The sequence below is a fragment of the Leptodactylus fuscus genome, chromosome 7, assembly GCF_031893055.1.
Source record: "Leptodactylus fuscus isolate aLepFus1 chromosome 7, aLepFus1.hap2, whole genome shotgun sequence".
In the NCBI taxonomy this organism is placed as follows: domain Eukaryota; kingdom Metazoa; phylum Chordata; class Amphibia; order Anura; family Leptodactylidae; genus Leptodactylus; species Leptodactylus fuscus.
In genome coordinates, this window is record NC_134271.1 from 39,988,601 (window position 1) to 40,013,377 (window position 24,777).

A 24,777-nucleotide genomic window follows, 5' to 3' on the forward strand; every position below is an offset into this window, starting at 1 on the left:
TCCTGCCTACTCATGCGATTTTTGGCTCTTCATTACACTGCTGATGGAGCTGGTACTGCACTTAGGGTGGGCATACCCTTCCTCCCTGCAGCACGAAGAGCTAATGTGCAGACCTGTAAGCGCTTTCCATACAATCCCAGGGTGTTATCTTATTCCTGGGTTTCTACTGGATTATTCTGCGTATTGGTGGTCTTCCTATGTATTGACTAGAGATGAGCGAACACTATTCGAAACAGCCGTTTCGAATAGCACTCTCACATACAAATGAATGGAAGCGGCCGACATGCGGCGGGAGAAGCGGCCAGCTGCCGGCAAAGTCTGCGTGCCGGCTGCTTCCATTAATTTCTATGTGAACATGCTATTCGAAACGGCTGTTTCGAATAGTGTTCGCTCATCCCTAGTATTGACCTTTGGTCTGTTTCCCGATCCTGTAGTTGCTGATCATAATATGCTTCATTACTTTTGCTGACCTTGGCTTGCCTTTGACTACTTAATCTATTCTTCCCGCCCCACCCCATCCTTCATCTGGTCTACGACTCTGAACAGTATCTGTCAGCCATATTAGACCACTCTCTTGTCTGACCGCCTCATGCTACACACTGCCATCTCTCTTGTCTTTGGTCAGCTGTCACTTATACCGGGATCATTCCAAGAAGTAATGAACTAGTAACCTCCACATAGCAATGTCCAGATATCTGCAGAGGGGTTAAAGTGAATATCAGGGAGGCTACTCAATGTCTTTGAAAGAGGCCCAGAGTTTTTAAAGTGCATTCACACGGAGTAAAATGGAGTGTAATTTGGAGTGTAATTTTTACACGTGTAAAAAATTTACGCGCGTATTTTGGAGCGTGTTTTTACACGTGGTGTTTACGAAAAACGTTCCGTAAACGCCACATGTAAAAAAAACCGCTCCAAAATACACGTGTACATTTTTTACACATGTAAAAATTACACTCCAAATTACACTCCATTTTACTCCGTGTGAATGCACCCTTAAACTGGCTAGATGGCATGGTGGGTCCACATCACATTCTTCTTTACACTCTCTGCTCTTCTAATGCACACAATGTTTCCTGAATGAACAGCTGGTCTGCCCTGTGGCAGCCACTACCGGCAGTTACACCACTATTTTCTGCCATGATTTATAATATAAAACTGGAATAAATTATGATAAATACAGGGGTACATGGTCTGTTCCATAACACATTACACATTGTTCCCTTTGAGGAAAGTGGTATGTGGGACACAGGACTTAAAAAGTCACAATTTTGTGCAAAAGTTTAGATGTGAGCAGAAAAACTGTGATTTTTTTTTCAAGGCTTGTATGTCAATTTTCTATTGCACCAACCATGATAAATCAGCCTTTGTGTGCTCTAGAGGGTGTGAGAAGGGGACCAGCAGAGTGCTGGAATCTCATTATATCTCCCCCAAGTTTTTAACTTATGTGTGATCCAGTGCGAGTCTTGAGTAGGTCTCAGCTCCAGGTGCGAATCCTTGCGAGTCTGTGCGAGGCTGCAAATTCTGCACTCCAATCGAGATCCATGGAGTAGGAGGAGGTGTGTGGGTCTGTTCTGTAACTCTTAGTCCGGGGAAAGAAAGTTGTGCTTGTTTATTTTGTGGCTGGTAGTTAGCCACACTTATAGTTAGATTAACATAATTGTTTAGTTAGTCACTCAGATGAGCAGGTTTTTATTTTGTTTTTGCCTGACGTTAAGGCTGTATTTTGTTTTGCACGTTTTGTGCCTGAAGTCAAGGTTTATTTATTTTCCAGGTTTTTTTTTGTTTTTGTTTTTGTTTTGTTTTTTTAAATAAACCAGTTTGCTGCATATTTTGTGTCCCTGTCTTGGCTATTTCGGTCCACACCACTGCTTCTACTGAGCTAACTTCCCCACAAGGGGCAAAGTGGAAATAAGTTGCCTAGAAGGGGCACAAAATGTCACTAAAACTATCCGTCAATTATTTACCAAAATATTACACACAGGCTCAGCTTCAAATTGAGGAACAAAATATGTTTCACTTTCTAGTAAAGTCCCCCCATGTCCCATAGTGTATTGGCTATGCAGTGATAATTTTCCATGGCATAGGTTTAAGAAGACATAGATAATTAAAACTAATTACTGTGCACTTGAATCTAAGGGGGGGGGGGGGCAAAAAGCAAACGACATAAGAAAATACCAGCATTATTGATAGCACATGTTATTACAGATTTTGCATTGGAGTTTGAAGTTATGCTTCTGCACCAAAGCAATAATATACTATGAAGTACGCTAAACTTATTGACATGTTTCTGGCACTTGAAATTATGCTTATTTTAGAATATATTTTCCTGAAAGTAGTCACTACAAGATGCGTAGACGAAAACTCACATAGTCACATAGAGACTCACACAGTCAACAGATTTAGACAAACTGTAGCATTTTAATAATGCTTAACAAAATATTAATAATGTGTTAATAATAATGGATTACAACATATTAAGATAAAAAAAAGTGTAGTAAAAAAAATAGACATAGACCCAATCCATGTAATAAGCAGTTACTAGGGTTGAACCAATCTTGAGATTTCAGGATCAATTTTAAAATCCGATTTCCGATAATTTTCCAGCAAATCCTGATCATGATCGTGAAATTTGCTCGATCGCCGATCAGAATACGATCTTTTCCGATCCCGATCCTTAACCGTAGTCAATGCTTCTCTATGGGAAAAGTCACTTTTAGGGTTGAGCCGATCTTGAGATAACCTCCGACCTCGATCCTGCTGGAAAAGATCGGGTCAGAATTCCGATCGCGATCGTGAAATTTACTCAATCGCCGATCGGAATCCGATCTTTTACGATCCCGATTGCTCAAATCTAGCAGTTACCCATGGAAACTCGCAGGCCTCATAGACTATACTGAGGTCTGCTGGCTTTCTGCCGAAAAAAAGCTTGCAGGACTTTTCTCTCTGCATTTTTCAAGCAAAATGGGGGATGGAATCCCCAAATGGTCACCAGTGTGACCATAGCCTTAGGCAGCTGAATGTGAATGGACTAACAAACAGCACAAACCATATCAGTTTTGTTTTACAAGTCATTTACTGATATATATAACCTTGTAAATGAAGGACCAGCTGCTTCTCTCCCATGCCAGGTGATAAGATAAGAAGAGGAAACTGCAATGGAAAAAAGACATACACTAGTCTTCTTTTGATTTTCAGGGATAATTCCAGGGTTGTTTTTTTTTTGTTCTTGGAAATTTGCTTTTTTATCTATAGCATGCACATGGAGTCTTCACACATTTTCCTTAAGGCTGGGTTTATACAGTGCTTTTTTGACTGAAGAGCTCCATGCTGTTGCAGTAAAGCTTAGCATATGTTACTCTGCCTTTCACTTGTATAGTAGCAGCCATTACATTAAATACATCTGGTTTGCTGACTATTCACATACAGGTGAAATGCACAGTAATATGTGTTACTTGGAGAACGGTGAACGTTTGAAGATTTGTTTCCTCTTGGCTTTACGTGGTTCAGTTCAAAGATTTGTTTCAGGTGGGGCAACACAGTGGCTCAGTGGTTAGCAGTGCAGCCTTGCAGTGCTGGAGTCCTGAGTTCAAACCCCACCAGGAACAACATCTGCAAGGAGTTTGTATGCTCTCCCTGTGTTTGCATGGATATTCAACACAGACATACCAATAGGAAAAAAAAGAAGTACATTGTGATGCTTATATGGGGCTTACAATCTACATTAAAAAAAAAAGATTTGTTTCAGGTTAAATAAGTTTAGAATGAACCAGGGCTTAAATTGTCTTACATTGTGTCTGACACTGTCAGGGTTCCTAGAACTCTATCTAGCTAAATTCTCTCTTTCTAAAGCTTCCCTACACATGGAAATATTGGTCCACAATCCACACAAAAACATGCCTGTATTACATCAGGCTCATCATTAGAGATGAGCGAGCAGTAAAATGTTCGAGATTCGATATACGTTTTGAATAGCCGCTCAATATTCGACTATTCAATCGAATATCAAACCCCATTATAGTCTATGGGAGAAAATGCATCGCTACAGGGGATCCTACCATTCGACTCAGGAGACTCACCAAGTCCACTATCACACCCCAGGAAATGATACCAACACCCTGGAAAGCAACTGGGATAGCAGGGGAAGCATATCTGGGGGCATCAAGTACCTTTATTATGTCGGGATCCCCTGTCAGCTTGCGATATGCCGGAGCTGACTTTTTCACATGGGAATGCATTGACCAGCGTTGATTGGCCAGTCTATGGGATTCGGCCAATCAACGCTGGTTCTGCCTGAAGAGGCGGAGTCTAAAATCGGTCCTCCACAGCAGTTTCCATTCTGGTCCGATTTTAGACTCCGCCTGCTCATTTTAACATTTTAATTATATTTTTTTTGTAGAAAACATTAAAAACCATTTTTTTTTTCAAAATTTCAAACAAAGATATGAAAAACACACAAAGTTAAATAAATTGAAAGTAAAATAGCTGCAGCTACATTTCTTTTCTAACTTTTTCTTTTCAATTTTGTTGGTCTTCCAGCAATAATCGATCTTTTGATGACGATAGGGGCCCGACGTACAAATGTTCCCCCGGTGAACCTACATCTTATGGCTGTGGAGTGGGCACAGCTGCATGACGTCTGTTTCATTCTTCAGTGTCTGGAATACTGCACAAAAGTGGTCAGCGCAAACAACACCAGCGTCAGCATGACTGTGCCACTTTTGTGCACATTCAAGGACAGCCTCATTACTTTGAGGGATCAGGCGTGTGCAACAGAGGAGGAAGAGGAGATTTACTTTGAAGACAGCAAGGACTTGGAAGACCACCATGGCCACCATGACTCTAGGGCTGGACGGATCAGGCAATGGTTGGAGACTGGGTCACAGACTCGAATAGCCTGTGTGGGTACTTATTCACAACAGGAGGAGGGGGATGAGGATGAGGATGATTTTGATCAAGAGATTGATGTCACTGAGGAGAAGTCATTCCATCAGTCCCAGTAAACAGGCATTGTAAGTGGATGGGGGGATGCAGAAGAGACTATAGTCAACTTAGATGAGTTGGACAGTCATGAATCGCCACCAGATACATTGGCACACGTGTCATTTCATACTAAATTGTCTTCTGGAAGATAAATGTGTCAAAAACATGCTTGCAGATCCTGAATACTGGGTGGCAACCCTACTTGATTCTCGCTTCAGAGATAAAGTTCCGGGCTTCATTTCCATCACACCACAGGCATATAGGGATATCGATATGGACCATCAAAAACTGTTGGACGACTTAATGGAGTCAAGATCATCTCCAACTCCTGTACACCTTTCACAACGCCATGGTGGTCCCAGAGACAGAAGCACAGCCCGTTGCAAGGGAAATGTGGGCTTAATGGCTAATGCTTGGCTGTCTTTGTTGGGACCTACAACAGCAACATTAAATGTAGAGATATCAGACCGGAGACAGCATTTTTTGTTGCAGGTGCAAAACTATATGAAAACGCGCATAGACATCTTACTACAAGAGTCTTTCCTGCTGGACTACTGGGTGTCAAAGCTGGAAATGTGGCCAGAACTTGCCCAGTATGCCCTGGGGTTACATTACTGTCCAGCAGCTAGTGTCTCTATGGACTTGCTTATCAGCATTCAGAATACCGGATTCGCCACACACCAGCAATACTGATGCCTGTTTTTTCCCTTTGCCAACAGGTGGTTGAGCACTGGCCAGAGCACCTCTGTTGTGTCCCTTTACTTTTTTTTATTTGGGGGGGGGGGGGGCGTGTATTTTAATAAAATAGTAACTTTCAAGTGAAAAAGCAGATTTTATTTAGTTGAGTGACTGGAGAGTTCCTCTTTTTTTGATGGGAACAGCCTCTCTCTCTCTAGGCTCAGTATTGTGTGTGGCCTCCGCGTGCCTGAATGATCTCCTACAATGCCTGGGTATGCTCCTGATTACATAGTTACATAGTAGATGAGGTTGGATAAAGACATGAGTCCATCAAGTCCAACCTATAACCCTACAATCCCCTACAGTGTTGATCTAGGGGAAGGCAAAAAACCCCATGAGGCTCATACCAATTGCCCTATTTCAGGGGAAAAAATTCCTTCCCGATTCCTGATGAGGTTGTAGATTGTCTCCTGAGGGATCTCCTCCCCTACCTGGCCTAAAGCATCTGCCAACTCCTAGACAGTCAGTGGAGCAACGTGACACGCTGGAGGCGCTACCAGGAGACAGGCCAGTACACTAGGAGACGTGGAGGGGGCCGTAAGAGGGCAACAACCCAGCAGCAGGACCGCTACCTCCACCTTTGTGCAAGGAGGAAAAGGTGGAGCACTGCCAGAGCCCTGCAAAATGAACTCCAGCAGGCCACAAATGTGCATGTGCAGTGGCGTAACTACCGCCATAGCAGCGGAGGCAGCTGCCACAGGGCCCGGGACATTAGGGGCCCGGTGACAGCCGCTACCGCTGCTATCATTATACTCGGGGGTCTTTTTGGACCCCCGAATATAATGATTGGCGGACAGGGAGAGGTAAGAAACATAAAAAACACTGTTACTTACCTCTCCACGATCCTGCCAGGCCTCCTTCCTGATGTCCTTTCTAACGTCTCTGACGTCACATGAACCCGGCCTGCGTCCCAGGTCATGTGACGTCGAACGTCATAGAAGGACAGCAGCAGAGAAGACAGCGTAGGAGCCGGGGGACAGGTAAGTAACAGTAGTTTTTTATGTTTTTATTCTTTTCAGACCCCAGAGTATAATAATTGTTTATGGGTGTCCACAGTAGGACATAATACTGTGTGCAGGGGCCACTATTGGGAATAATAATGTGTGCAGGGGCCACTAAGGGACATAATACTGTGTGCAGAGGCCACTATTGGGGATAATACTGTGTGCAGGGGCCACTATGGGGCATAATACTGTGTGCAGGGGCCACTATGGGGGATAATACTGTGTGCAGGGGCCACACAGGGGGTGTGGCAGAGGGTCGGTCGAGATCTTCGGTGTCGGTCGGGAGGGGGGGCCATGTCAAAAGTTCGCCACGGGGCCCCGCCATTCCTAGTTACGCCACTGTGCATGTGTCTGCACAAATGGTTAGAAACTGACTCCATGAGGATGGTATGAGGGCCCAACACCTTGCAGGACACTTGACATTTGCCACTGAACACCAGGATTGGCAACTTTGCCACTGACGCCCTGGGCTCTTCACAGATGTAAGCAGATTCACACTGAGCACATGTGATAGACGTGACAGAGTCTGGAGACGCAGTGGAGAGCGATCTGCTGCTTGCAACATCCTTCAGCATGACCGGTTTGGCAGTGGGTCAGTAATGGTGTGGGGTGGCATTTGTTTGGAGGGCTGCACAGAGGTAGCCTGACTGCCATTAAGTACCAAGATGAGATCCTCAGACCCCTAGTGAGACCATATGCTGGTGCGGTTAGTCCTGGGTTCCTCCTAATGCAGGCTAATGCCAGACCACATGTGGCTGGAGTGTGTCAGCAGTTCCTACAAGATGAAGGCATTGCAGCTATGAACTGGCTCGCCCATTCCCCAGACCTGAATCCGATTGAGCACATCTGGGACATCATGTCTCGCTCCATCCACCAATGTCACATTGCACCACAGACTGTCCAGGAGTTGGCAAATGCTTTAGTCCAGGTCTCGGAGGAGATCCCTCCGCAACCTCATCAGGAGCATGCCCAGGTGTTGTAGGGAGATCATACAGGCAAGTGGAGGCCACACACACTACTGAGCCTCATTTTGACATGTTCTGACATTACATCAAAATTGGATCAACCTGTAGTGTGTTTTTCCATTTTAATTTTGGGGGTGACTCCAAATCCAGGCCTCCATTGGTTATCAAATTAAAATAATGTAAAATAAATCTGATTTCAATTGATGATTTTTGTGTGATTTTGTTGTCATCACATTCAACTTTGTACAGAACAAAGTATTCACTGAGAATATTCCATTCATTCAGATCTAGGATGTGTTATTTGAGCAGTGTATCTTATAATACACATAATGACCTTTCTACAGACTTTCTATTTTTAATGATTCAGAGCTGTTAATCATTTTTCTATCTGGTCAAACTAGATTATGTACACAAGGCTCACATAGTATTTCAAGGTTGGAACATCACATAGATGAGAAGAAATCACGAGATATTGTACCAACAATTTTCAGAAATAGCATGTCTGCATGTGCATCTGTATTATGCCAACCAATAACCTGTCATCTAAATATATTATTTGATTAATCAATATTTTCTGTATTTTATGCTATAAATTAAAGCACGAGGGCTGATTTAAGGGAGAGCTCTCGCAATACAGACCATTTGTTGTGTCCGTCTGCTTATTCACTGGTTGATATAATCTACCTGAAGAGGCCTAAGAAGGAGGTTACCCTAACACTTCAAAATTTCAAATACAGCACGGACGCACAGACACAAAAATTTGGTTGCATGTCTAGGCCCATAGAAATTATTGGGAATATATTTTTATCCTCAATATAGAGACCTTTTTCAATTTTTTTTTTTTTTAATGTCAACACTGTGGCACAAACAGTGTGGAATAGTAGAATGTGATGAACCAGGTCAAAGGACATGTCTGGCTGAGTAGCAGCAGTTGTAGTAGCTGTGGTAACATAAGTGGAAGTACATTATGGAAGTAGACCACATTTAGTGTGGTGCAGGTGAAGGTACGTGGGATTTTGTAGTCCTGATTCAAATTGGAGATATTTATCTTGTCATTGGTTATGTACAAAATGGGCAAGTTTCACATTTGTACGGTGGGCAGGAAAATGTTTCTGTTCCTGGACACCAGAATATCAAGAAGTGAGTTATTGCAGTACAAAATGTAAAAACAATTGGGGGGCCCCTGGTTATTAAGATAAGATAAGATGATCTTTTAATAGTCCCACCATGGGGAAATTCAGAGTGTTACAACAGCATGGATAATATATTACAATAAAAAGCACATACAAGCTCAGAATAGCAGATAGAAAAAGATACCAGGAGTCATAGCAACTAAAAAGAAAAGAAGACTTCAGGGTCATTTAGTTCTCTGTGTAGAGTGATCTTCGCTTAGCCTGATGTTGATTATACAGCCTGACCGCAGTTGGGAGGAAGGACCTCTGATAGCGCTCCTTCTCACACTTGGGGTAAAGCAGTCGGTCACTGACAGTACTGACAAGTGCTGTCACGGTCTCATACATTGGATGGGAGTTATTCTCCAGTGTGGAACTCACCACGGACAGTATCCTTCTGTCACCCACCACCTGTACTGGGTCCAGGGGGCTCCCCAGGAAAGAGCTGGCCCTTCTAACCAGCCTTTCAAGTCTATTTCTGTCCCTGGCTGGTATGCTACTCCTCCAGCTAGCCACTCCAAAGAAGATGGCTGATGCTACTGCAGCATCCTGGAGAAGCTGCTATTTTCTTGTGTTTGTCTTTTGTGCCTCCAGGTAGTTTTGGATTGTCCTGTGTTATATGATCTATGTTTTATGTAATGCATCCATGTAGTTTTTCCCCCCTTCGCAGTTCAAACTGCTGACTTGATTCAGCCCTTGCCAATCACAGGCCACTGGGTGGGGTTGCGAGGAGATTGTAGTCTCCTAGTTGGCAGTTGAAATCTCAGTCTGGAGTTTTCATCCATCCTGCACAGTTCAGGGTTTGGCCGGCCTGACCTGTGTGGAGAGACAGCCAAGACTGGATCCCAACTATTACCAGCACAGCCCTTAGGAGGAAACTTCATTACCCCAGGCTCATCCAGAGACAGCCCTGAGACACGGAGTATACTTCAGCATCTCTGAGAGACATTTTCCAGCTGTGCCAGGAGGAGCAACGGAGGAATTGACAGGAGGTGCACAATCGGCCCTAGTTTTCAGGTAACCAGATTTCTATCAGCAACTCCTTGCCCTTCCAGAATCCCCTTCTCACTAAATTGGGAGTAGCACAAGAGGAGGAGTAGTGGAGGACTTTCATGTTAGAGCCTACAACATCGCTGGGCAGCCTACTATGAACAAGACAGCGGGCCTGAACTGCAACTGATATCCCCATCTGCAAAGTTGCTGGTTGTACCAGTTGGTTCCTGTTCAAAATAAACAGTTTCTAGGTTCACTGCAACTCTGGATTCCCTGAGTCGTTTGCCTGCATTTACCATCAGGGCTCTCCTGAACAACACCACACCGGCTCAGAGTAGAGAGGCCCCCTCTCCAACTTGTAGTGCCCTGGGGGTAACAAGATCACTATCATCACCATCAGGTAGTGCTGCAGGGACCCTCTGGACTGTGTACAGTCCCGGAGTGGGATTGGAGTGTGTGAGCAGTGTCCCCGGCCTAGCAGGCGGCACAGCCAGTGTCTCTATTACTCCCATCCTCCGGTCTCCTCTACTGAGTTGCTGCACTACCACAGAGTTGAAAAAGGCCATGAGAAGTGCCCCCTGGACTCCAAAGGACCTCAGCCTCCTGAGAAGGTAGAGCCTCCTGTGACCCTTTTGGTGTAGCACATCCAGGTGATCAGCCCAGTCCAGCTTATTATTGAGGAGCACACCCAGGTACTTATAGGTTTTGACTATCTCAATGCCTCTTCCCTGGATGTCCACCGGATTCGGGGCACTCCTCTGCTTACTAACGTCCACCACCATCTCCATAGTCTTCCCAGCATTAATCCTGAGGTGGTTCTACTGGCACCATTCCACAAAATCCCAGTTTAAGTCCCTGTATTCCCTGTTATCTCTGTCTGAGTCATCAGAATACTTCTGCAAGTAACAGCTAGATGAGTTGCATCTAAAGTCAGCAGTGTACAGTGTGAAGAGCAAAGGGACAAGAACTGTACCTGTGCCCCTGTAATACAGATCACAGTGTCAGGCACACAGCCCTGGGCTCTCACATACTGAGATCCAGTGGCGTAACTACCGCCATAGCAGCAGAGGCAGCTATCATTATACTCGGGGTCTTTTCGGACCCCTGAGTATAATGACTGGCGGACCAGGAGAAGTAAGAAACATAAAAAACATGTTACTTACCTCTCCACGATCCTGCCAGGCCTCCTTCCTGACGTCTCTGATGTCACATGAACCCGGTGTGCGTCCCGGGTCATGTGACGTCCGACGTCATTGAACATGGACAGCAGCGGAGAAGGCAGCGGAGAAGACCGCGTAGGAGCTGGGGGACAGGTAAGTAACAATAGTTTTTTATGTTTTTATTCCCCCGGGTCTCCGATTATTATACTCTGGGGTCTGAAAAGACCCCAGAGTATAATAATTGTTTATGGGTGTCCAGAGTGGGACATAATACTGTGTGCAGGGGCCACTAATGGACATAATACTGTTTGCAGGGGCCACTAAGGGACATAATACTGTGTGCACAGGGGCCACTATGGGACATAATACTGTGTGCAGGGGCCACTATGGGGGATAATACTGTGTTAAGGGGCCACTATGGGGCATAATAGAATGCGCAGAAATGCGTAGGAGGGGGTCGGTTGAGGTCTTCGGGGGGTATGTCAAAAGTTCGCCACGGGGCCCCACCATTCCTAGTTACACCACTGCTGAGGTCGGTTTGTGAGGTAGTCTAGGATCCAGTTTCAGAGTTAGAGGTCCACTCCAACAAGGTTCAGCTTCTCCCTCAGTAGCCCTGGCTGAATGGAGTTAAAAGCAATGGAGAAATGAAAGAACATTATTCTCACAATGTTCTCTGGTTTCTCCAGGTGAGAAAGAGCTCTGTGTAGAAGATGGATGATAGCATCAACCACCCCAATACCTGGGCAATAGACAAACCTGTAGGGGGTCCATAGCAGAGTTCAGTAGAGGTCGGACATGTGTCAGGACCAGTCTCTTTAGGAGCTTCATCAAGTGGATATCAGTGCTACAGGTCTGTAGCTGTTTGGGGCCATTGGATATGTCTTTGGAACTGGTACCACACAAGATGTTTTCCACAGTTGTTCCTTATCTTCAGGCTCATATTGTACGTGTGTGTAATAACACCACACAGCTGGTCTCCGCACATTTTAAGAACTCTCACGCTTATCCCATCAGGTCCTCCAGCCTTAGCCGCTTTTACCTACAGCCATCATAAGAAGTCTTAAATTGCACCAGATTTTCCAAAGTGTATAATGCTGTTAGAAAATCTGGAGTATTTTACATATATGACCATAGTTCCTCATTCGCCTAATGTAGGCTTTTGGCCTTCAGCAAGCTAGTATACATTAATATATCTCTTTGTCTATTGTGTAATGCAAAAAAAGAGGAGTGCCACAGAGCACCTTTATTCTTCTGAAAAAAAAAAAAAAAAAAAAGGAATTTTCTCTCATTTTTCGGGCTGAATGGGGGACAGAATCCTCCAACAGAGAATGAGAGCTAGTGTGAACATAGCCTGAGGGGTGTTCAGCACCTGAAAACGCTGCACTGGAAATTACACGTATATTTGAGGACAGTGCTGACTCATAATGAATTTGAAGACGCATAACCATTGTGGACTGCTGTTGTACTCTTTCCTTCTGGATAAATACTTGTAAGGAGCTTGCCATCCCTACATAGAACCTGCACCTAATCATTCACAGTTGTTATAAAAATGCTACCCAGTTCGTACAATTACCATGAGGTTAGGTCATCAGCATCTGAATCCTGGAAAGTATCTGTTCATGAACACAGCCAAACTCAGGCTATGAGAACATAGGACTATTAGGAGGGAGGAGAAATTCGTGGCCAAGAGACTGTATGTCAATTGGAAAGCGCAAAGATTCCCAAACTAACATAGACAGAAGACAGAAAATATCCTGACAGTTCACTCAGAAAGTGAAATAGTTTTAGAACAGTGTCACCTCTGTAGATAATGCTGAGTTTTAAGAGTTTACCCTGGTCCACCATAGAAGATTGTTTTACTCTCCACTCTACTTGTCTCCAGGCAACTGAAAATGGTGGTGCCAAGCTGAGTCTTAATGTAAAACCTGAATTTCTGCAATAAGGAGAAATTTATATTTATATGGCTTGGCCCTCCAGTATTTTCTTCATATGTCTTTTGAGTGTGCACATTTACTACTGACTTCCCAGCAAGATTCAGGTGGTAGCAGGACACCAATGTGTGCAGGGGCTGAATGTTACATACAAACAGTATTCATACAGCAGACTTTAGTGTCATTAATACAGAAAGGAAGCATTACATTAAAAAGAGCACTATATAGTATTTATTATCTATTGAAAGGTACCTGGATCATCAAAACTTAAAATGTAAGAGTGTAAAAGAAAAATCAGGAACACAGTATAAGTTACACAACAGGCACACATCCACATACATTTTTGTTTAACCAACAAGTACGGGATAACTTATTGAATAATAGTGAATTTCAATGCTTTAAGTTCGCATTGACATGTAATGCTGTACCCAAAATATGATTTTGCCATCTTTAAAGACACGTATAATTTTATAGGGCACTTACACAAGCTGTACATTTTTGTAAATTGCTGCATCTTACTTATACCTATGGAAACACTGGTGTTTTCTCTATAGGTATTATTAAAGCAGAAATTCCGCAGAGGAAATCTCTGTGAACTTTGTATGAAAAGCGCTGTGGGAAAAAACACAATGCGTTCCATTGGGGCCTTAAAATCTGTGATAAAACTGTGGTATAATAAAAAATAATGCTGAAGGCCCTGGAAATCTGGCTCCTGACTGTACTGCACTATCAAAATGGCTGCACACCCCAGTGCCCTCACTATAATGGAAAGGGCCATGTAATTCTTGAGACATCACAAGTTTTTACAATTCATAAGTCACAATACAATTGAGTGTAAAACTTTATTCTGTATGTTCCAATTGTTGCAAAAGTTATACATGAAGGCATTATTCAATTTTCAATCATACATTATATGGGTTGTCCAACTCCTTTTTATTGATGAACTATCATTAGGATAATCACTAAGATCAGTTAGGGTCCAAACACTAGGGACCCCCACTGATCAGCTGTTTAAATAGGTCATAGTGCTTGCACAAGCACCCTGAACTCTTTATTATTTACATCATGTGCAATGTAAGCTCATACTCAATCCATTCATTTCTATGGTATGGCGCTGTAATTACATTGCACGAACACTAGGAGACAAATGGCGTTCAATGAAAACAGAGAGGTCACAGTACTTGTATAAGCGGTGTTGATCCATGCCTAAATAATCTTTACAGATCAAAAACATAGTTTTTGTTTACTTTTTTTTTTTTACATAGTAGATAGAAATCTTACACTATGTACTGTGATATTGTAAAGTATTAGTATGGCTCAATATGTTATTCCTCTAAGATTTGCAACATTTCTCTTATACAATATGTCAATTTTCCTTTAATTTAAAGCAATTTTTTAATACCTCCTATTATAAAAATATTAGAGACTAGGATATGACTTTATCTTACTTTATGTTTATGATGATGGAAGTTCTTCATTTTTATCTACGGGCAACTAGTCTCATTTTAAAACGTTTAGGAGCCTGAGAAACACCAAATACTGGAGTGTTGTCTGGAGGAGATTTTAGATCCGGCCATTGGAATTGAAAATGTGTCAGCATAGTAGTGAAGAAGAGAAAGATCTCCATCCGTGCAAGATTCTCTCCAAGACAGACTCGAGGTCCTGGTGTTAAAGAGAAAATTGTCAATGAGTATCACAGAATCAGACAGATGCTGTTTTAGACAAAATAATATTAGTTTGAGTTGTGTAAATATTGTAAGGGTGTAAAACAATGGCAACAAAATCTGAAAACATGTAGTTTCTTGGTTTAACCATTTACTGCAAACTCCTCAGCAGAACACAAGGCTACACTTACTATAGTAGTGCTGTGCTATGAGGTTAGCTGTCTTCAGCAGCACACATGTGGGGAGGGTGTCTCCCTCTTGTTCCATACGTAGCCCCTGGGGGTTGACCTGTTAACCAATCCTTGCTGAAGTACAGTTATAAACTGTAGCATACTTATACAAAATCTCTCAGTAACATGAACACTGAACCACTATTGAACAGTCCATAAGTTGCTTTAACAACACACTTCTCAAGGGCACCTCCTACCCCCATGTAGCCTGCTCCCCCAAGCTACTCTCTGTCTGGTGCAGTCACTGCCAAACACACTCTCCAGCTTTGACTGCTAACTTGTATGACCACCATACTCTAGGCCCAACTCAGGATCAGCCCTCTGGATATGCTCTCTCCCTCAAATGGAGAACACTTGGCCCTGGTGTCTGTTAGTCACAGGCTGGTCAGGTTGTCTCTCTCATCTTACTATGCATCCAAGGTTGCTGAGAGTATATCCTGTATTATACAATTACAACATTCAACAGTAAAAGCTAAGGGGATTGCCTGGCATTAGAAAAATCCCAGTTTATTTTCCAGAAATAACATTATGCTTGTATGAAGTTAGATGGGTGTAAAGGGTGGAGTTTTACCATTTTGTTCAACTCTATCTGCGATGAAATTGAGACAGCACCTGTGATATTTTCTGAGTGGTCAGGAGGGTTGACAAGTACAGTATGTCTTATACACACATATGGTCAACCGGTGGCCCCACCTTGTTACACAATTAAATAATTAAATTATTTTTTTTATATATTTTTTTTTTTTATGTAGATTGTGAGCCCCACATAGAGCTCACAATGTACATTTTCCCCTATCAGTATGTCTTTTTTGGAATATGGGATGGAAATCTATGCAAACACAGGGAGAACATACAAACTCCTTGCAGATGTTTTTTTTTTGCCCATGGCAGGATTTGAACACCAGGACTCCAGCGCTGCAAGGCTAACCACTGAGTCACCGTGTGGCCCCTCACAATTAAATTCTTAATACATTTTATTACCTGAAGAAAAGGGCATAAAACCATCTACTTTTATAAACTCTCCCTCAGAATTCAGGAAGTTTTCAGGATTAAATTCATGAGGATATTTCCACAGTCCCTCATCATAGTTCACTGAGGACAGGTCTGTCATGATTATTGTTCCCTGAACGGAAGACAAAAAGAAATAAAAGAAGAAAAAGTAAACAATATATTGTACAGTACACCATAATATATAATTGGGCCGCAAAATCACGGCCGCAAAATAACACGGCATATACGATCCGAACTCCCATTGAAATGAATGGGAGCAGTTTGAGCGCGTCATCTGCCGGCACGTATATACGTGCCAGATTGCGCTCCACTTTCCTCCATGTGAACTTACCCTAAGGGTCCTTAAATGTGGTCTGTGTATGAATGCTGTGAATACTGATATAGCTCCTTGGTCTGCAATATTCTGTTCATGTGGAGCTTAGTGCCACCCTTTTCTGATCTGCATGCTGCTGTAGATACGGTTGCAATACAGGTCAGTTTTTGTTTGAGGTTTCTGAATGTCAGATCTTTATGACCTGTATATGTAACTATGGCCATGTCTTGAGTATTTATGGTATGGTATATATCCCTTTAAATTACTACATTCTGGTTAAAAGAGATCTGGTCTATCTAATTCCATACCATAAGGGTCTTGGATAATCCTTTTTGTCCTTATGGGCTATTAGCCACTTTCAGGCCAATATTAAGAGACCAATATTATTATTTTATATAATAAAAAGGTGTATAATTGTCCAATATACTTTCTGCATCCATTCTTCACAGAGTTTTCCCCGGTTTATGTCTCTGTATTCCCTATTGTCGCCATCAGTGATAAGGCCTACTATTGCAGAGTCTTCGGAGTACTTCTGTAAGTAACGGCTGGATGAGTTGTGTCTAAAGTCAGCAGTGTACAGTGTGAAGAGAAATGGGGCAAGAACTGTACCTTGTGGTGCCCCCGTACAACAGATTACAGTGTCAGACACACAGTCCCGGGCTCTCACATACTGAGGGTGGTTTGTCAGGTAGTCTAGGATCCAGTTGGACAGGTGATGGTCCACGCCACCAAGGTTCAGCTTCTCCCTCAGTAGCCCTGGCTGAATGGTGTTGAACGCACTGGAGAAATCAAAAAACATTATTCTCACAGTGTTCCCGGGTTTCTCTAGGTGAGAAAGAGCTCTATGGAGAGAAACCCGGGAACACTGTGAGAATAATGTTCTTTGATTTCTCCAATGCGTTCAACAACATTCAGCCAGGAGAACAGGGCACTCTGTACGCCGCCCTCTAGAGGGCAGCATCCTTAACATCATGCATGACTCAGTTAAAAAGTCTAATATCATGATGCAGATTTAATTGCCAAATTAGTATTTCTATTCCAAAAGGAACAGATTCCCAGCTATGGACAGCGCTGTTTCAGCCTATTGGGTCTCCACAGCATAGCGTAGGGATACTGATTTGGCAGAGTGAGAGACTATAGACCAGGGTCAGGGGATAATCATACACATCAGGGAGAGTGTGTGCCTACATAGGCAGTATGGAGACTTACAAGTCATTCCTGCTCTACTAGGGAATAGACTTTTTAACTGAGTCATGCATGATGTTAAGGATGCTGACCTCTAGAGGGCGGCGTACAGAGTGCACTGTTCTCCTAATTACATCCTGGTGAATAGATTTGCATACTTTCATGATGCTGAGAGGAACTGGCCATCTCTTCTCCAGAGTTAACCTGTACTTCTACAAGGTAAACTGCTGCAGTGTCATATCTTATCACAGTAGATAACAAAAACCAATAAAAAGTCATTGAAAAATATATGAAGAAAGGCTCATTTTTTTAACAGTAAAAACTTCTAAATAAATACAAAAAAGCTTTTTCTCACCTTTGGTATAGTATAGCCATTTATCTGTATGTCTTTTATAGGTGCGTGGGAGACTCCTAGTGGCACAACTGAAGAAAAGCGCAGGACTTCTTGCAGCACAGCTTGTGTGTATGGCATTCTCAGTCTGTCCTCATAGTCAAGATGCTCCCTGTTTCCTCGAATTTTGTCTATTTCTTGCTGACACTTTTCTGAAATAATAGAAGATGAATTTCATTCTCGTTTCTGCAACAGTGAGAAACATGAATTGGACAAACCCTTGGGAAGGCCAGGAAAGGTGTTTAAAAAAAAAAAAAAAAGTAGAAGAAGCTTACTCATCTGTTCTCAGCATTCTGTTGTCGACTGCCGGTGTATGTTTGGTCTTGTGTCATGGTCTTGCTGACGAAAGTCCTGTGCTGCACATGACCTCTAAGACTGACCAATGGCCTCAGCGGTCACTGGAGAGGGACCAGTGATGTCACTCATATACATTGCCAGTTTCTTCCCAGCGATTGCTGAGACCACTGATTGGTTTTGGCGGTCATATCCGCTGCAGGACTTTTGGCAGCAAGCGAAGGCATGAGAGTAAATCGAGAGTGGCAGCAGACGATGGAGGGCTAGGGACAGGTGAGTACACTTTTTATATTTTCAATTTTACATCCCCCCCTTTCCCGATCCTCCACAGATGTTTGTCCAATTCCTGGACAACCACTTTAAATATGACAATCCAAATTCTGAATAGATATTACATGCCTTGTATTTCTGGATACATCATCATATACTGAAGACACCACTCAAGGCTGGCGGATGTTGTCTCTGTGCCAGCAATAAACAGATCAGATACAGAGATGAATAGATTCTTATTATCAAACGTCAACGTCTTACTTTCTCTCTGTTCCTAATTTTTAAAAAAGAGGCAATGACACAGTAAGATACTACCATTTTCTTAATACATGAAAAAAACTAAACATTCCTGTTAAAACAATGGCAGTCTATACATTATATTCCAGAATGAAGCTTTATGATATTATATGTACCTTTTCCAGCTCCTCCAGATAGCAGTCTATGTAATCTCTAGGTAGTCCAGGCACCTTCGTTCTCTTATGCTCCTTTAGAACTTTCTCAAGGAAATCAAAGAATATCTCCACATTTCTGAAGATCTTTTGATGGGGCAAAGGTAGGTGTTTGACAAATCCAAATGCATTGTACAGCTGAGAAGAAATGATCACATACAGGAAATATTGTATATCTCGATGCAATAATGTATCCCACAAGGGCACGCCTACTCTACCCAGACCATGTCACTGCTATGGCACCCTTGAAGACAGCAATACAGCCCTGGACATTGTTATCGCTTTCACTACCGGGTGGCGAACCTGAGCAAGAATCAATTCTATAAAAGAATGGCATGATTAGCAATAAAGAAGTGCCAAAACAGAGAAAGAGGCACGTGAGAGTGTAGATTGTTTATAAGAAGCACTGGGGTACAAAGAGGATTTGTGTCTCACACAACTCTTTTACCACTTGCACGCTTTTTATTTGATTCTTTAGATCTGTGCTGCTACCATGGTGATCACAAGACCGAAACCCAAGTAGAGTATTGGTATGACTGAAATCCCCTTTCTTATCGCTGCTATATAAGCAATTAATAAAGGCTTCTTAAGGATAAAGTATAGTGTTCATTTTATACAACTCGTTTCAAACCCAAAATGGATGCACATCCAGTTCAGATCCAAAATGTGTCATGTAAAATGAATGCTCTATCCTAAAAGAAGTTGCCGAGGATATATATATATATATATATATATATATATATATATATATATATGAATGGAGTGACTGATGAGACGTGAGTTGCTCCATCCATTTGAATGGGGACAGAGAGGATAAGAATTATATTGCTGTGGCAGGACAAGCCCTTTATTTCTCCATCCTATATAGTTGACCTGATAAATGTCTTACTTGAGCCCAAAAACCTGTTGCCATCTTCATATTAATATGTATAAGGTTAAGTATGTTCCGGAATGATGAGTCATCATACTCGTAACGTCTTCCAAACACAATCATGCAAATGATGTTTGACACTGCATTATCAATGACAAGATGTGGATCAAGTAGAGTGTCTGAAAGAACAAAAACAGTTATAGATGGTGAACATGGGCTGGACTAGAACTACAGTCTAGTACTGTACTGCAAGGTCTTATTTACACAACATTTACATTTTCATGTGAAAACTCCAGTGAAAAACTTATGCATTGACTGTTTTTGGCTTTAATTACATCTGACATCCATTTTCACAAAGGCCAATACATGTTTATTTTTAAATCCAACAAAATCAATGTTTATTCACATGTTCATTTTTTTGTCAAAACTGACAAATATCAGACATATATGGTCAGTTTACATAACCTGTTAAAAAAATGTACATGTGAATACAAGCCTAGACTTTAATGGGTTTTAAAACACATTTCATGGCTGTTCAAAAAGCAGATGTCAAAGGTCATTTTCACAGTCATGTAAAGAAGGCTTACTAATGTACTCCAACTAGTTTTCAATTTTATACTTTTGGGCATGTGGCGACTAGGGATGGGTCCCCTGATTTGTTTCAGGTCGAACACGTTTGTATAACACTCTCTTTATCCTAGCTATCCAATTGGTAATTCTCTTAGACAAACACAGCCAAAGTTATGTCAAAAGTGAAAATGACATGAATGTATATGGAAAAATGAATGGTAAGCAGTTGATATAAACTCTGACGTTAACCATATAATGTGTTGACTGCTTTTATGCATTTTAAAATAGACCCTTTTTGTGGGGGAAAGGTGCTTGTTGGGGGTTTTGAGAGAGACCAAAAAAGGCAGTGAAGGACAGGAGATTGGAGGCGTACGGGTGGTTTGAGTTAACAGGGATGTAGGGATGTTAAAATCACTATTGATTCTCCATAGCGATTGTCTTCCACTGGCAGACTACCTCTCTCTTGGGATTCATATCTTTCCCACATATACAACTGTCTACTCAGGGATCTACCCGCAACTGTTTTGCGAACTTAGGGCCCCCCTAGATAAATGGCAGACTCTTCCTGTCTCTCACCTGGGGAGAATCACTGTGGTCAAAATGTTCCTCCTTCCAAAATTGCTCTACCATTTCGAGACACTCGGTCCCTCGGTTGGACCTTTGGAATTTACCACAATAGGCAAAAAGGCAATTTTTTGCAAAAGGCTTTTTTCAGTTTATATGGAATGCCAAGCACCACTGTATCCCTCATTCTGTGATGCTGGTTCGGAGGTCTGGGGAATTGGATGTCACACATCTTCTTCACTATTATTGGGCAACACATCTGCTTAGTATGTTATTTTAGGTGGCTTGAAACTGTGGAACGAGAATTTTACAGTCTATGGAAGAGGGTGGGGGAGGTGCAAGGAAGTTAGATGTAATATTTAGGTGGATCCGTGTGCCAGCACCAGTTGTATTACTATAGAGGAAGAAGATTTTACACTAGAGTTGTGCTGAGTTGGTCCAGGATTGGGGGATATGTCAACAGAAGTAAGGAGAACCATTGGAGAAGGATAACAGGTGTAAGCAAGTTCAGCAAGAGAAGTTGTGTGTGTCTGGGGGCAGACAGCTTACAGGTTTGGGAGTAGTTATGCAGAGAAGGTCAGATGGTGGGGTAGAATAGATGGAAAGGTAAAGATTGTGTTACTGACAATGGTGGTTTGGGGTGGAAGAGTCACTTTTACAAGAAGAACAACAGTGATTATGGTGATAAGCATCCATGTTTGTGACATTATGTAGGTATTGTATTTTGAAGTTTTCTGTGTTAATTTTGCAGTTACCTTCTGGTTCTATTCTGGCCCATGCACTTTAAGAGTTGCACTTTTGGGAGGTTTCCTAAAAGTTACCAAGGCTAAACAGAAGATTGGAAAAGGGTGGTTTGAAGCAATGAGATAAAAGTCAGTAGACTGGGCTGTGATGGGTGCAAATGGGTCTGGAAGAAACAAAGAAAAAGAGGGATGAAGGATCGAAAATTGAAGGAGCTGTCAAGTTTGGTGGAGGAAGCCTGATGATATGGGATTGTTTGACTCCTGGCGATGGTAGTCTCAAGTACTCGAGTACTATGGATGACATAGTGTTCCATCAGGGCAACAACCCAAAGCATACATTGAGATTGGCAAAGAAATGGTTCAATGACAATGAAGTAAAGGTGCTGGAAAGACCCCCACAGTCCCCAGACCTCAACCCAATTGAACACTTGAAGAAAAAGCTGTATTTGTACCCAAGTGTACCAGTATGCTCCAACATTGGGAAACTATAGATGAGACCTGGGATCAGAATTTAGTTGAGACATGATTGAGAGTATGCCCAGTAGGATTGATTTGGTTATAACCCTGCATTATGCAGTAAAGACTTCTGGGAAAGTTGGGCATGATGTTCAGGGTGCTTCCCATAGAGGGCGGCATAACAGAGGCACTGCCTCCCTGTTTACATCTTGGGAGACAGATTTGCATATTCTTCCCAGTATGATTCAGGCAGTGTTGAAAGCCAAAGGTGGATTCACAAAATACTAACAAACTAATAAAAATCTAAATTTTGATCTTTAGGGGTAGTTCACACGGTGTAAAGTGCCGCGTGATGTGGCACATGTACGCCGCGGCACCCTTTGCGTGCCGTACACGCTCCCATTGATTTCAATGGGATCGTATGCGCCGCGCTAGTTTGCGGCCGTGCATTTATTCACGGCCACAAACTAGCGTGGCGCATACGATCCCCGCTCCCATTGAAATCAATGGGAGCGTGTACGGCACGCAAAGGGTCCCGCGGCGTACACGTGCCACATCACGCGGCACGTTACACCGTGTGAACTCCCCCTTAGGAGCAAAACAGTAACAATGCAATGACATGACAAGAAACTGCATAACTAAACATTTGCTAAATAGTTGCAAGTCAAATTTATGTATGAGACATTTGAAGCTGTGGTTAATGGTGAGATATGGAGATATGGAGCCTGAAAGTCAAAAGTTCAAAACATTGTTACCCTTTTGCTCTTCAGTATATATATGATTGAGCAGCAACCAAAAACAATAAAATACTCAAAAAAGCTATTTTTTTTTTAAGATTGAATATTTCGTCACTTGTGTGTTGGTGAGCAGAGCAGAGAAAAAAAATTAAATAATTAAATTAAAACATTTTTTTTCTTTGATTACCGCAAGCTGTTAGACTGTATATTGGATGAACAAAAGAGAAATGGTTAAATAACATTTTTTTTTTTTAGATTTGTGTAGGCGTAATGACAGAGCGAGACAAAGTGCAAATCCTTCCCTATCTCCGCCATTACTGCTAATGCCTGTGATCAGCAGTTTAAGGTGTTCACCAACCACTGTCTATTAGCTGACCAGATGTTTGCTGATGTTGGGTGATGCCAGAACATCAAACAATGACATACACTCGTGTGTCTTCGACACATGGCAGCAGCCATATTTGTTCATCTGAGATGAATGGGCACTACCGAGCAATTTGAACTATTCAGGTCCAACCTGGTTGTGACAAATTGACTTCCCCATCTTTAGTGGAAACCATTCCTTCTTCTTAAGTGTAGGATATTGTCAGTCACTTGACAGCTCAGGTAGGGGAATGTGTAATGTGCCAATTTTAAGTAATCTGCATGTACACTATATAAAGCACAGTAAAGTTAAGGTAAAACCCAAATCACTACATTAACTTTCTATTATTATCTTTATTTTACTTATTGGTTAATGTAACTTGTAAACTGGTTGATGACATGTTACAAGTCTATTTGGTCAGCAATCTATAGAAAACATTTACCTTTCTTCTTCTTAAATTCTTGAATTAGATATAAACTCTCCTCGCAAATCCTCTCTTCCATGGACTTTTTACCTAGTCCAAAATTTCGGAGTGTTGAGAGTGTGAATCGCCTGTGCTCTTTCCATGCTTGCCCATATCGTGCTAGTACCAGACCTGAAGAAAAAAACGTATAGTTACGGTATTTTGGGCACATTCAGACAATAAGGTTGGGTTTAGTTTTATCTGCATCAAAATCAAAACCTGCACCGAAAAAGATGCACATAGTTTTCAATTCTTGATGTAGTTCTTGACTTTATTGGTGAAACGTGCTATGGGTAGTGTGGCCCAGAGCCTGGCAACAGGAGTATTGCTGGGCTACTGGGTCACTCTCCATTGCGGTGGTGGTTGTGGAAACTGTGCAGTGCGACAGCCTGTAAATTAAGGACCCATTATATAGAAGTCGCCATGAAGTGACTAGGCTTGTGTTCAATTTTGTAGATTATTGCTGAATAGAATAGGATCGATGTATATAATTCCTCAGAAAAAACATACAGAGACATACATGGGGTCCATTTATTATGTAAAGAAATACCTAGCATCTACATAAGGTACATGTGTGTATTGTAGAAGAGAATAGCAGCCCTTGCACTGCCTAAGAAAAAGGGCTAGGACTGCTGTGCTGGGGTTGCTATGGAGATGGAGTTTTTTTAAAATCTAACCCGCCCCGTGTTAGTGATATGATGTCACTTGTTATGGTTAATAAACTTTATATAAATCAGGGGCACGTGGGGTTCAGGTCTCTTACCCTTCGTCCAGTCCGACGTGAGGAAACGCCCGCCCACTCTTGTCCTCGTGATATTTGGTTTTCTTTTTAGTTCTGTGTTTTTCTAACTTTTCTTTGTTGTCACAGCTAGGCGGGAGTGCGCCACATTCCGTGGCGAGTTGAGATGTCATGAGGGGGCCCGCTGTCCATCAGCGGGCTGTTCGGGAGTCCGTCACGGATGAAGAATTGTTTCATTTCGTTTAATTTTGTTAATATATTTGTAAATAAAGCTGTGGCCAACCCACTTAAAACCATACTTGGTTTCGTGTGGTTTTTGTCGAGGGGTTTTACACCGGGGCGGTTCATTTAAGAGTGAGAGTGGTCAGTCACAGCAGTCTGTCCAGAGATATATATAAGGTCCATTGGATACTGTAATGTCTTCAAGAAGTATGAGGAGTCAGGGATGAAATCCAACAGCAACTTGGTTTATTTACATCTCCATACAAGCAACCCCCATCTCCTTCCTCCTTCCTGTCCT

The 24,777-nt window shown here is 42.3% G+C and overlaps 1 protein-coding gene across 1 annotated transcript in view; it reads right to left on the reverse strand.

The window, feature by feature from the left end:
• Positions 1 to 24,777, reverse strand: part of LOC142213455 (cytochrome P450 2J4-like) — a 64,980-nt gene that overhangs the window by 16,887 nt on the left and 23,316 nt on the right. The window contains exons 3-8 of the mRNA XM_075281802.1: positions 23,498 to 23,650; positions 19,640 to 19,800; positions 18,715 to 18,888; positions 18,431 to 18,575; positions 17,702 to 17,889; positions 15,819 to 15,960 (exon numbers count right to left, since the gene is read on the reverse strand). Coding sequence (XP_075137903.1) covers positions 15,819 to 15,960; positions 17,702 to 17,889; positions 18,431 to 18,575; positions 18,715 to 18,888; positions 19,640 to 19,800; positions 23,498 to 23,650 — 963 coding nt within the window. The remainder of the gene's footprint in view (positions 1 to 15,818; positions 15,961 to 17,701; positions 17,890 to 18,430; positions 18,576 to 18,714; positions 18,889 to 19,639; positions 19,801 to 23,497; positions 23,651 to 24,777) is intronic.